The sequence below is a fragment of the Achroia grisella genome, unplaced genomic scaffold (genome assembly GCF_030625045.1).
Source record: "Achroia grisella isolate CSIRO2021 unplaced genomic scaffold, CSIRO_AGI_Agris_v1 utg146, whole genome shotgun sequence".
In the NCBI taxonomy this organism is placed as follows: domain Eukaryota; kingdom Metazoa; phylum Arthropoda; class Insecta; order Lepidoptera; family Pyralidae; genus Achroia; species Achroia grisella.
This window is the reverse complement of record NW_026712636.1, coordinates 4412233-4427075: the sequence shown is the minus strand read 5'-3', so window position 1 is coordinate 4427075 and position 14843 is coordinate 4412233. Positions and strand designations below refer to the sequence as shown.

The following is a 14843-nucleotide window of genomic DNA, read 5'->3' as shown; positions in this document are numbered from 1 at the left end:
GACCCCATATTAACAGACGTTTCGATATAATTTTCGATATTTCGACATAAAAGATTTTTGTGGTTTATGTACGTATCTTTACAATAATTCAGAAATATTGAATATTTCATTATTCTTTAAACTGGTACTATTAGTTGTAACAATAATAATCTTAAGACAATTCACACAGCGCCCTCTAGACCCAAGTTAAGCTAGCTAAAGCTTGTGTCATTGCAAATACAAAGATATTTTTTTATTAAAAAAAAATGTTATGTATAGACAACACCCAGAGAGAAAACAAACAATCATACTCATGAATACAAATGGTTTTGCCGTGGGAGGAATCGAACCCGCGACCATGCTAAACCGGTAAACCACCGAGGCCGTCAATTATGATAGGTATGAATACTTTTAAAATAATATTAAATAATACAAAGTCATAAAAAAGTTTATTTCAATATATACAATAGTTTTACTTAAAATTATTATAGCTAATTCGATTTAATACATTTATTTTAATGAATGGACCAATAGGTCTAAATCTTTCTGTCTAAATATCTAAGTTTATAATTATAGATAGATCGACCTATATTTAGTACAATTCTCAAGGAAAATAATTAATATTAAGAATATACTTGTAAATAATAGATTTTACCAAAACAGTTACAAGTCCAATGTCAAATAATTAATGTAATATAAGCATATACTCATCAGGGATGTTATGGATATGAAATTTCGGATACGGATAGGATTCGGATATAGAACTGATTATTATACCGGATACGGATACGGATGTTAAATTATTTCGGATCATCCGTAAGTTTCGGATATTACTTTTTAAAGAATTTCAAATGCAAAATACAGTTAGCTAATAAAATGGTTACATAACGTGTCTCAATTAGGCTCCGCTCCTATCCGATATTATCCGAAACTTTTATTTCGGATTCGGTTACAAATATATTTTTATTTATGATATCCGATAGTTCCAAAGCATACTATAAAATTGAAGAATTCGTAAACGATAATAATGTTTTTGTAGAAAAAATTTAAATACATAGCACTGACAATATTATCTAATTACACTATGAGTGCGTAGCGATTTCTATGTTGATTATCGCATGCCTCTTACTTGTTACACTGTAATTATTTATATAAAAAAACATCTATTAAAAAGAGCAACACACAAGTTTCTTGCTCATTCTTCTTGTGATGAATCTGCATTCCGAATAAGTGGTAGAATCAAAATATGACTATTCAAAAGTGCTTGTAATGAGTTTATTTGAATAAAGATTATTTCTATTTCTATTTCTATTTCCAGTTACGGTTATGAAGCTCCCTAACATACCTGATAGTATTTACTTACTTTATTTGTTTTAACTAATACTTATTCAATACATAGAGTCCATCCAACTCTTTGTTATATATATGCAGTTATATCACAATATAACTTCAGTAGGCTTTCCTCAGTATTTTATTTATTACCGAGGATAACATTCTGAAATTATATACATATATTAAATTATCTTAATATTTAATTAATTTTCATGAACTATTTAAAATCCCTGCTTCAAGAAATACAAAATATAATAATAATAATAATAAACTCTTTATTGTGCACATAGAAGAAATACAATAAGAAAAAGAAAAACAATAAATAGAAAATTATGAACAAAAGGCAACACACAACAACCGGGGTTGTAACACAGTTACAACCCCGGATCTTCATTTTTTGAGGCGGGGCAAAAATTAAAAACTGTCGCTCCCCTACGGCCAACATTTTTAGAATATTAACAAACAATTTTTTTTTTATTCTTACAAGTATTTAGGGACTTTTATCATAATATGATAATTCCAGTCCCATCGTATATTACTAATCTTATCTTCTACTGCACAATGAAAATAAAAATTTTGCTGGCGATGATACAGGATCAGATAGTATACCCGTGGTACATACCAACATCAAGCCGATTCAGTCCAAATTTTTTCAAAAACAATTCCCTTTTAACAGCGTCTCGGACACACTCCATTAATATGTGATGCAGATCTTCTATAGTATTGCATGTTTCGCAGTTGGGGGAATTCGGTTTATGCATTAAAAAGGCATAAATCGAATTTAATGGATAATGTCCGAAACGCAGCCTTAACAATTAATTTCCTATTGTACTTAATGAAATGAAACCAGGGTACATGAGGAGGCTCACATTGTAAACTTTTATACCAAATACCCCTACTTTTTGACCTTTCATCAAAATAAAAATATATATACACAAATATATACTTTCTAAAAATGATATATCCAATTAATATTGTTGTTAATTATTGTGATATTTTCAAATACATTGAACGCAAATAATTTAGTTGACGTCTCAGTGGTCAAGTTGTCAAAGATGCGTTAATGATGAGTACTGTATTCATCTGCCAAGTTTGAATTTGCCGACCACAGAACTTGCCCCCTGGGGTATGGGCCCTCAGTAGTCATATCCCCTAGATCCGGAGCTGCACAATTAAAGTATTATATGTTGTGATTGATTGAGTAATGCTCAAAAAGTCCTTACTTAAAGTACAAACACTACATCAAGCAATTTAAATAATGGTTAAATAGGAGGTCGGTGAGTATCAGAGTTTTCTAAATTTCATCCCATTTTTAAGTTACTTCTGCGGTTTCGCTCCGTAGTTGCCACTAGATTCAAGATATCTTTTCAAATTGTCAGATGTCGTTTGTAAAATGCTTAATCCAAGCTTGTACTTAAATTCAATAAATCGCTTTAATAAAGATAAAAAACCGCTTTGTTGACTCGCTGGAGGATAGGTTACAATTTCAGGTGTATCTTTAAATTTCTCTGTAGTAACTTCAGTTATTGGTGACAGAGAGGGTTGTATTGTAGATGTCGTTTCCGATTTTGAGTCTGTAGTGGTCTCTGTCATCATATTTCTAAACTGTGTTGTTGTTTCAATAGATGTATCTGATTTTGTCGTTGGATTATTCTTGTCAGTACCATCTGTTAGGGGTGAATACACTTCGTATACTTTAAAACCTTTTGTCGTCGAATCCAATTCATTCGATGCATCTGTTTCTGTTGTAGATTTTTCTGGTTTACTTATCGGTACAGTTGATACGCTTTCGACTCTTTCTATTTTAAAACTTGTTGGTGTATCAGTTGTAGATTTGTCTTCTATTTTCGGACCTTCAGTTGCAGCATAAACTGTGTACACATCTTTTTCATCGGGTTGAATTGTTACAGTACTGTAAGTGGGCTGTGGATCAGATAATTCCTCTAATTTGTTCAAATAATTATAATTATCAAAAATTTCATTACTTATAAAAATATCTTTATGAGAGTTTTTAGCTTCTTTTAATAGCTGTTCAATGGAACCAGTTATACTACTCCTACTGTACGCAGTGTGTCTTCTCCTCCTTCTTAGCTTTCTAGGGCCATGTTCAGGAACTACAGCAGGAGTAGCCGAATCAACAGAATCGACTAATTCCTTAGGCACATTGCCAACTACAAATTTATTATCAATTATTCCACTTTCGTTATTATTATTTTCAGTGTATTTGGTTTGTTCTGTATCTTCACTATTTGATTCCAACTCCATAGACGTTGACGGGTATGTCATATGTTGACCTTCGTAAGGATAGACTGGTCTGAAATTTGATTCATCATTCGGCTTAATGCCATAAACAACGGAGTTTGATATATCGCTTCCGTAAGGATATCCTGCTGATGAAGCAGTTTGGGGTGCAGCGTAAACTGGTTCTACAGAAGGATAAGAAGTAGATGATTTATCAAATGCATATTTGTTTTCTGTTGTGTAAACATTTCTAGTTTCATACTGATGAGGGTTGTAATTTACTGGTTTAGGATATGTAGCTCCATGTGCAATTCCAGTCTTTTGTTGGGGATAACGAACGTTATAGTTAGGTTCGTAATTAGCGGCTACATGGCGATATCTAATGTCTTGTTCTTTTTTCATTGGATACCTGTTATTATGAACAGTTTGGCCGGCATAAGGATTTAATTTTTGCTTAGAATGGGATGGCATACCGGCAAGAACTGTTCCAAGCATTTCTTCTTCAGCTTGTCCATTACCTTCACTTGCGTATTCTTCGTCATTATTCTTGTATAAGTCGTCTTTTTTGTCGACTTCAAAAGTTCTTCTGACTGGTGTAGTAAATGGATAAAAGAAATAACTAGCTATGCCAACTAAGCTAGCAAGACCAATAACTCCTACACCTACTGTTGGCATAACTTCTCTAGATAAATAATTATAGATTTGAGTACTAAGTGGACCACCCTGATTATTCGGTTTCTTTGCGGGTTTAGCAGATTTTGTCTTATTACTTTTTATATCACTTATTTTCGTATCACTTTCAATTTTAGCTGGACTTGGCTTCTTCTTCTTAGTCTTGTTTTTCTTTCTATTAGAACTACGTTTTGGCTTTTTGGTTGTAGTTGCAGGTGTACTGATCTCTAATTCAATTTCTTGTTCCTTTGGTTCCATTGGCAATAGAGCTGAGTCATTATCAATTGGTGCTAATGTAGTGCTAACCTTATGTTTGTTCTTATCTTTCTTTTTAATAGGTTTCGATGTAACTTTCACTACCGGAGTAATTGTAGCTGGAGCTTTAGTAACACTTTCCTTTTTAATAGTTGTAATTTCAGTGGTAGTAGGAATTGTGGTGGTACTTGCTACAGGTGTACGTTGAGTGGAAGGGTTTTTATTTTTCTCCACATTTGATAGTACCGTGTCTTTAATTTTATTGTACACATTTTCATTTATTGCAGAGCCACTAGCTACCAAATCAGACTTATTAGTGCTTCCAATTATCGGGCGTTTTACTGTAGGTTTATTATTCTGAGGGCGTTGCTTGTTTTTATTTTTAGAATTTATTGGTTTCTGTTTCTTTGTGTTTTCTTCCAGCTTTGTAGATTCAGTTGACGAAGTAAGATTGTCTTTACTATTATGATTACTAAGAAGTATCCAAGTAGAAATGCCTTCATTCGAAGTAGACGATTCGCTTATTTTATTTTCTGATTCTAAATCTTCCATAGTCACTGGAACCGCAATACCAGCATGACCATTTTCTATCGATTCTTCTGCATCTTCAATTCTTGTCTTAATCTTTTGCTTGTTGACTGTAACTTGGTTTTTTAATTTTGGTGGTATTCTAGTATCAGTAAGCACTGATTCATCGCTTGTTTTATTGGACGGTTTATCCAATAATTGGTTCGCAACAAGTTTTATCGATTCACCAATTGCTGGGCCTTTAGTCTTGACATCTCTTGCAGAATTTTTCTCCAGGGATGCAGGTGTTGTTACTTCTGTCTTCATAGGCTTCGGTTCATTCGGCAGACTGGAAATCCTGAAATAAAAGAAATGTGTAATTATTAAGACGATCTTGTGAGTCAAGAAGCGGTTAAACTTTAGTGTTGTATTGATCTTTGAAATACATCTTATAAATATTTCATTTAGTTCCAGAATTATCTATGGAGCAATATGAGATGGTATAAACTGATTCATTTCTTCAATTTTTTAACTTTAATTATATTTTTAACTTTAACGATCTGATTACCCATGAGCCGAGTGTGGGGGAGGAATACTGTAACACAGATTCCGTTCCATTCTCTTATATTGTTATAAATTACAAGATCTTTATCGTTAAAAAAAATGTGAATACTAACAATGGAATAGAATAAATAAATATTATTATTATTATTAATTTTAATATATGTTTCTAAAACTGTCATTTAACGAATTTTATGTCTCCATATTCAATAAATAGCAAAAAAATGTTTTAAATATCGTATTTTAACACAATAATTTACAATTAATTTATAAAAAAAAATTACATGACATAAAAACTAAATATGCAATTATTATTTTATTGACTGCTTATTTATTTATAATAGTTTCTAATAGTAGTATTTATTATATAGCTAGTAGTAGGGGTCGTATTTGGTGTAAAAACAACTTCGATAAAATCTACACAAACATACATACAAAATAATAACTATGATCGATCCCCCGTCCAATTCATTAGGAGATCGAAGTGACAATGGTCTGAGCCGAGGTTCGAACCCCTAGCGATGCCCTCAGACTAAAGTTATATCCGTCAGGTGGAAGTTGGGATTCAGCCGCTCCATAAGTCCTTCAGCGGATTTGGAGTGTCATCTGCTGCAATTATCATCCAATGAAGTAAAGTATTTCGTATATTTACGAATTTACTGTAGTTACAGTTCTGTAAAAACTTATCTTTAACGAAACTAAGCTTCAAAGAAACATTTTATTTTAGTAAAAAAAAAATTAAAATAAATTCACAATTGGTCAGTTTTATTATTTTAATATACATATATTTACATAATTGGTAATGAAACAAACATTCTTTAGCAATGATAAATATTATGGTATAATTTATATATGCACAACAATTTAGTTAGTTAATTTATAAACAATATGTTATTTACAATCTATAAATAATAGTAATAATAAATTATTAATATTAATAATTACACTTAAATTTTAACAATAATTTAGTAACAAGCAAATTCACTGTCATTATTGTATATGTATTGTATACCATCTAGATACATGGGAGCGTGTCAAAGCCAAGTTCAAGTAAGAGAACTGGCGACCAGCACCGTGTGTTTTACTATTTGGACCATTTGGAGCCACTTTTTACCTCCTCATAACTCAAAAACTCTTTCACATAAACCTGTCAAATTTGATTGGTCAAGCCTAAGGTCTGACTTGGCTAGTTTTCATATACGAATTATACTATAGCCTTCGCAAGTTTTAAACCTGTTACTTGTTGGTCCCTATTTTATTATTAGTAGCAACTAGCCATCGAAAGTAATTGGTATATGAGAACTAGCCATGTCAGACCTTAGGCTACAATATATTATCCTAAGTTATAAGAAGAAATTATATTTTATATTGTTATAAATAAATTTTAGGACTGACCATTGAACTTGGCACCCATTTAGATCTCAGTTATTTTGTCATTGAAGTCAACAATCAAGGCATACATCATAATATTGAACTTGGCCATCATTTCACATTTATGTTTTTGATGGGATTAATATAACTTATATTTATTATTTAATAAGTCTAAATAGACTGTTGGTAAATTTTATAAGTACTAAAGTAGTAATTCTTCTAGAATGAGATGGACCAGGACAAATTTTAATGCTCAGCCAACCCAGAACATAGTTCTCTGGCGCAAATGTACAGGGAGTTTCGACCTCAGGTAAACTAGGAACATGGGTTGGACAAATAAGAAGAAGAGTAATTCTAGAATTCTAATATTTTTTTTTATTATAAATAAAATCTACTACAGTCTACAAAAAAGTTTTATTATTAATTGCTGGAGATATGTTGCAATTTTTAAATATTGCTATAATTTGAAGAATTTAACATGTGGTGATCCACATTCCACTACGATCCAAGGCTTCTTGTGGATTCTTGTATAAACTGTCAGTATTATATTCATCATCATCATCATCATCGCAGCCCGGAAGACGTCCACTGCTGGACATAGGCCTCCCCCAAAGATCTCCACGACGATCGGTCCTGCGTTGCTCGCATCCAATCCCTCTTCCAGCGATCTTGACCAGATCGTCAGTCCACCTTGCTGGAGGCCTTCCCACGCTGCGTCTTCCGGTCCGTGGTCGCTACTCGAGGACTTTATTGCCCCAACGCCATCTGTACGAGCTAGTAGCAGTATCATATTACTGACAGTTTATACAAGAATCCACAAGAAGGCTTTCCGGAGCCTGTTTTTTTTATGTAATAAGAATAACAAACAAGCTGAAGTCCTACTTGATGATAAGTAATATATTCATGAGCACTAAGTACTGCGGACATCGCGTTATCATCATGCGTTGCCTTTCCGTGGGATATAGTTGTCATATCTCTTATATTGTCAACTTTCTTTCTCACCATACAACCTAATCACAGCTGTTAAGCTACTTGTGACTTAAATAAGTGACAATAAGGTACACTTTACGTTTACTTTTACAATATTATGTTATCTGTGCTTTTACTATTGACAGATATCATAATTTGATAACATATTGAGGTATGCCTTAATTACCTCATATTTATATATTAATTACCTTATATGTAGCCTTATAGATTGAATTTTATAGCATATAAAGATTTCTGGTATTAAAAAGTTTTAGTATTAAGGATTTAGTACTAATGTATTAATATTGTAAAGGTATAAATTTGATTTCTTGTTTATAATGCGTAATATAAAAAATAATAAAAAAAAAATATATAGAAAATGTCAGAAAAATAAATTTATTTGTTGTGACTCGTTTAGTTTTCATGTTACCACAATTTCAAATTTAAGTTAATTGCCTTACCTACCTCATTTAAACCTGTAGCCTTATAGATAGCAGTTTTACGTATACTAAGTTCAGAGAACTTAATTACAACTTAACAATTAGTTAATAATAAGATAGTACTACAGCAGTAGCTAGAAAATTCGATTTTTTGTTTGTAATGACAATAACATTCAACCAATTTAAAAATCCATTTACATACAGAAAGCATATTATCAGGGACCATATCCAATATTTTATACAAAATACTGTCTATGTTACTAGTATTTTGTTATAAAAAAAATTTTGATTCGGCTCTGCCCTAGGCTGTAATTTTCATATAAATTATATGTAACCTACAAACTTGAACAAGTAAAACATACAACATGGGAATCCTGGTTATTAATTATAATATATTTTATAGTATAAAATCATGTGAACTTTGATCAAATGGATCTTGTATTCCTTTTATATAATTAGGAAACATCTCAAAAATTGAATAAGTAAAAGCTTTTATTAAATCTAACATTCACGAGTACATTGTGTATTCATATGTTTTTCTTTCTTCTTTTTTTTTAAATTCACTTACGAACCGCAAATGTAAATCTGAAAAATTTACTAATTGGCTCAACGCACTTCAGAAACAGGAAATCTATTGACATAACGAGTGCTTTGTACTTTCCACCTTCGCAAAAAAAAGACGTAAGTATTTTTTTAATAATTGGCCTTATAAGGAGCGTGGCTTCATCCACTTTTTTTTATACCACAGGGGACAAACGAGCCTGCGGCTCACCTGGAGTAAGTAATTCCCGTCGCTCATGAGCACCCGCAACACCAGGGGAATTGCATTGGGCCTTTCAAAACGGAATAAGCTCTTTTCTTGAACTCGGTTTCAACATGGTATCGGTTCGGAAATATTATTGCTGGAAGATGATTCCATAATTGTTCTGCATGACAAAAAGTTTCTGGACGCAAGGTGGGGCCCCGCCATTCATCTAGATGATCAGGATGTACTTTAATTTACGTATCTTCGTTCCTTACGTATCTGCTTTTACAAAATTGAGAAATGTCTTTGATGTATTTGCTTATTTTTGAGTATGTGATGAAAGATGTATTTTTATTTTTTTTTATACTACGATGGTGGCAAAAACCCCATGCTGTAGTCCAGTGGGAAAACCTCGGCAGGAAGTTCATTCCTTAGTCTAAGTGTACGCGGGAGGAAGCTCCTCTGAAACCGCACTGTTCGGGACCACATAGGTTAATACATATAATTCAGTGTAGTTATTTTTTATTGTAGTCTGATTATCACAAATAGTAAAGAAAATTTGTTTGTTTGTGTAATATATTGGCATGTAATGGAACGTGAGCTGGTATTGGCGTCATTGTCATCTAACGGTCAATCATTTATAGAGATATAGAGTGTAATAGACGTAACAAACATAAAATCTATGTTTTCCTCATTAATCAATTGTTTTATTGAAATATTACAGATTGTTTGTCACACTTTTACGTCTAAATCGCTGATTAATTTTGGTATACAGATGGTTATATAGATAGGAACTGGCAAGTTCGTAATTTTACTTTTAAAGTTTTATTGCGTCGTATCCTTCGAACTTTATTGGAAGATTGATTTTAATAATTAATCAACAGAAGCAACACTATCATAAACGAAGCCATAGACCAAATCAATCGAGTATATAAGATTAATTACATACGGCTCTGATGATTCTTACAAATGAAACTCTACACTCTTGCTGACCCATTACACTCAGAAAGGGTGCTGCTTGTAGGGACTGGTCTGCCCTGATTACTATGTCTGATTTATTTTGTTAATCAAGTTTATCGTACTTGCTACTTGGCAGTTTGTAGTCACAAAATCCCAAATATATACTTTACAATGTTTATTTAATAGAGCAACACGCAAATTTATTTCTCGTTCTTCTTGCGATGAGTCTGCAATGGGCAGTAGAATAAAAATATATTATCTGACTAAAACAATTTATTTGAATAAAGGTTATTTCTATTGCTTAGTAAAAGTATGAGTGTATAGACTATTTCATAAGCGCTATTTAAAAAAAAGGCGTTTATAAATCTAATCCCTTTCAGGTACTTATATTAATATCTATACACATTAAATAACTTATATATTTTTTATTGCACTTCAATACATAGTAACAATTATAAAGAGAGAATGAAAGGATTTCAGTTGATAATTTTTACTCATATTTAATTCTCTTTTGTCTCTTCTTTAATGTTTTCTCTCTATATAATAATAATAGGTGTTTTCTAAAAATAAAGGATGACTTGTTTTTATTCTTACAGATATTTTAAATGTAGATATTTTACTTTATTCTGATTGTCCACGTTTCCCTTTTTTTACGTTTATTCTTACGATAATTTATATTGGCCTTTTTATTTCTCGACCTATCTGTCAGCACTCGAATAGTGGCTTTCATCAATTCTTTTATTTTGTAAAACAATGTCGGCTGCACCGAATTGGTTTCATTTTCGTTCTCTCTGTTATTCCGAGAATATCGGTGTACCCAAATTCTGTCGCTTGCATCGGTATGCAAATTCCATGTTTTCAATTCATTGTCCCAATACCAATGCGGACGATACACATGTTCGATTTTATTCGCTTCTCTCCCAGAAAATGCCCAAGGTGCAAATAATGCAGCCACCCCAGATGTCCCAGCAAATATAAACATTACTGGTGACAACAGTATCGAAAACAATCCAAAAGTAAAGGGATTTATTGTTGCTAACCAATTCAAAGCACTAAGAGCAGGTTTAAAAAATTGGAGCACAGAAGAAAAAGGACTGAAAATATCGTCCTCGTCAAAACTTGGTTTCCCCGGCTTATGTATAGCAGCTGCATGATTAGAACTTGAACCAACTGGTTCTGACAAGTCTGATTGATCTACAAGATCAGAATTATAATTGGTTAATTCTTGTCCTTCAATAGATGAACTTTCCGTTTGCTCCTGATTTTCATCAGAATCATACGTAGTATGTTCTTCTTCGTCACCAGATTCATCCCCGAAGGGAATATCAAATCCACCTGGAAATATAGCATCTCCTTCCTCTTCAGATTCAATGACAACATTTTTATTTATTACATTTGTATTTACTGCAATATTTAAATCTGGACAGGCTTCCTTTGCTTGCCCTTGAAATGTATTATTTAACGTGAGAAATATAGTAGGACATTCGTCTGGTGAAGCACTATACTCTTCTGGTCTGATTACAATTCTATCAGTGTAAGCATTTGTCGGTTGGAAAGTAGAAACTTCGAAATTACTATCATCATAATTTGAGTAAGTATGGTATGGGTTATTTTGATGTTTTATAGGTTTTTTAACGGGTTTAACGGGCTTTTGAGTTGTTACTATGTTGTGATGATGGGAATGAAAATTATTATTTGGTCTATTCCATGGTTTAGGGTTACCTATATTGGTGATAATAGGAGTTGGTGTGGGTGTTGGAAATACATATGTTGGTCTTATGTTACTGCTATATGTAGGAGAAGCAAAAGTTGTAGGAAATTGATAGGGAGACATAGTAGTAGTTTGAAAATATCTATCAGTTACATAAATGTTATCAGAGTAAATATGTACCTCATTATGTTGGGGCTTAGGTTTATTCTTTTTATAAATTATGTTATATAATTTTTTAACGTCTTGCAGTTGAAATATCTTTTCAGACACCTCAGTTGATTGATCGTTTGTAAAATCATTATTTTCTTCAGAAGTTGTAGTTTCATAACTGAACGCTAAACCGTCTATTTTAGCGTTGTCTGTCCACTTTGTTATAACTTTTCTAATTGGTGACTTTTTGCTACCATAAGAATCTATATTATTTTGTGGACCTATTTTATGTGTTTCTTTATTACCTTTCTTATTACTAATTCTAGGGTCATTTGTATAAATAGCTGAGACTAAACGATTTCTCCTAGACTTGTTAGTTGTTAATTCAATTATACTCGTATAATGCAAAAACGAATTATCATTAACATTTTCAGTTGTACTTTCATTAGGTTTCAAATATCTATTAACTACATTATTACTACTTTGCATAAATTGTGCTTGACTAGTGACCACAGGCGTATGGTTGGCTGAACTTAAACTTTTATCATTATTATACCTGTACCTTATTGGGTTCTCTGTTGGCTTATCTTTTTCAACACTACTAATAGAACTACTGACAATAGGAGCTTGTGAGAGCACTTCTTGAGGTCGCGAGCATACAAACGGACAGAATATAACTACAATTAAAGCTAAAGTCCACTTTGTAAACACACTTTTCCGCCGCGCCATGTTGTATAACACGGAATCGATCTGCAACAAAAAATATAAATATATCAGCAAATGTGCAAAATAACTTAAAGCATGTAGTTATACAATATAATATGTACCTAATACTTTCACTCGGAAAGGAAGACTTTTTAATACAGATAAAAATATCAATGCGCTGGTGATATCAATAAATCTCTTATTAGATATACGAGAGAGAATATTAGATGACGATCAATTGGGTAATCCATTTGAAATTTGTATTAAATTCGATTGATATAAAATATAAATGAATTCTACGTATTACAGACCTAGTACCATACTGGATTAACTCAAAATATTTTAATCTCTGAAATTAGTCTTTAAAGCTAGGATTTCAGAGTGGATTTTCCAAAGTCTATAATTTTTGGGTTAAACCAGTATTGGAATACTGGTTTAACTCAAAAACAAGGTATCCGATATTTATAATAGCACCTTAAATTACTTTAAAAGTATATAAACAACTTCTTGAATTGATAACGTCAAAATATAACCTGCATATAGGTGTAACCTACGTATAAAATTATATAAATAAAATTAAACTTAAAATACAAATCTTTACAAATATATAATATTACAAATGCGTAAATAACTCTGTTTGACAGTTTGTTGCGATTTCACGCCGACACTACTGAATTTATTTAAATGAAATCTGCTACATAGATAGTTTAGACCCTAAGAAAGGACATAGGCTACTTTTTAGCGCAAAAGGGTTGTAAGGGGTTGAAAGCGGAGACGAAAGGTTGTATGAAAATATCATCATTTTTTAAGTAGAACGATGAAACTTTTTTGGGTTATAATCTAACTAAATATATTTTCTTTATTTGGTCATGGTCACTATTCTACGTGGATCTACACATATAAATAAAATTGGAGTGTCTGTTTGTAATATTGAAATAACCGTTTTTTCATACCAAAATATCATTTTTTACAATTTTTGTCTCTATGTCTGTCTGTTTGTTTCGGTTAATCTTTGAAATGGCTGGACCGATTTTGACTAGACTTTTTTATGCAGGTTACTGGTACCTAGGCTATTTTTCTTTTAGAAAAAATATTTTATTTTATAAAAACAAATTTAAATTCCACGCGGACGAAGTCGCGTGCACAGTTAATAGTAATAAATAATTTTACTTTTACTCCAAAATATCCCAACGAGGGTTGTAATTAAAAAGAGCTAGCTGATAGTCCATCACAAACAACTTTAACCGGTAGAGCATTGATCGAGTTAAAAGTCCGTTAGTCCATCGTTAACCTCACATGTGAAGCGAGGAGACCGTTACTAAACTTGATTTCATTGGATTCACATGAGGAAGCTATAATTTTAAGGATCTGACCGTTTATTTTTTTATAAATGTGACAAGAAATGTTTTCCTCATCTAAATCACCATATAATAATAATAATAAAAACTCTTTATTGTGTATAAAAAAAGAACAAATAATTATAGAAAAGAAAGAAAGAAAAATATGCGAACAAAAGGTAGCCTTATCGATCAAAGTGATCTCTTACAGGGGTTTGCCATGCCCAAATTTCACCCCCTAAGAGATGGATGACTTATATTAGATCATGAAATCTAAGACCCCTTCCAACCTCTAGGAGGTTAGGTTAGGTCTTAGATTTTGTTACCTGGGAGATAAAAGTATTGGTGCAGTTGGTAAGTATTAGTGCGCCTACCTTTCCCTCACAAAAGGTAGGCCGCACTATAAAAAGAGAGTTAAATATTATATGAATACTAGATTCATATACATACAAATACTAAAGGTATATGTATAAATAATATACACATACATAAATAAAATATATAAAAAAATACTTGTATGACGAAACAAAACCTTAGTGAGGAAACCATTTCTTCAAACTCAAAATCAAATCAAAATATCTTTATTCATGCAGATAACGTAAAGTCGGTAGTAATGTGTTTATGACAGTTTTTTTAATGGAATGGTTAACCCGTCTGAGCTAAAGGTTCACGATGGCGGGGCTCCAGTAGAGGATGATGAGATGAAGACGAGGTCAGATCAGTTAGCCCATCGTGACGAATTCACTAGGAATTTATCATGATGGTTTCTAGGGAAACCGAGTGTAAGTCAACCCGACAAGGTACACTGCTAGCAAATGGTGTCACCAGTCCACATTACTAACAACCCTCTTCGGAAGGGGATTGTTAGTAATTAATAACCCCATTGCTAGCAATGTACCATGTCCAAC

General features: G+C 32.2%; 1 protein-coding gene across 1 annotated transcript in view; it reads right to left on the bottom strand.

Moving 5' to 3' along the window:
• Positions 1 to 2258: 2258 nt before the first annotated feature.
• Positions 2259 to 14843, bottom strand: part of LOC131855587 (uncharacterized) — a 28215-nt gene continuing 15630 nt past the window's right edge. Inside the window, exons 2-3 of the mRNA XM_059206868.1 lie at positions 12456 to 12643; positions 2259 to 5344 (exon numbers count right to left, since the gene is read on the bottom strand). Coding sequence (XP_059062851.1) covers positions 2629 to 5344; positions 12456 to 12622 — 2883 coding nt within the window. The 5' untranslated portion in view covers positions 12623 to 12643 and the 3' untranslated portion in view covers positions 2259 to 2628. The remainder of the gene's footprint in view (positions 5345 to 12455; positions 12644 to 14843) is intronic.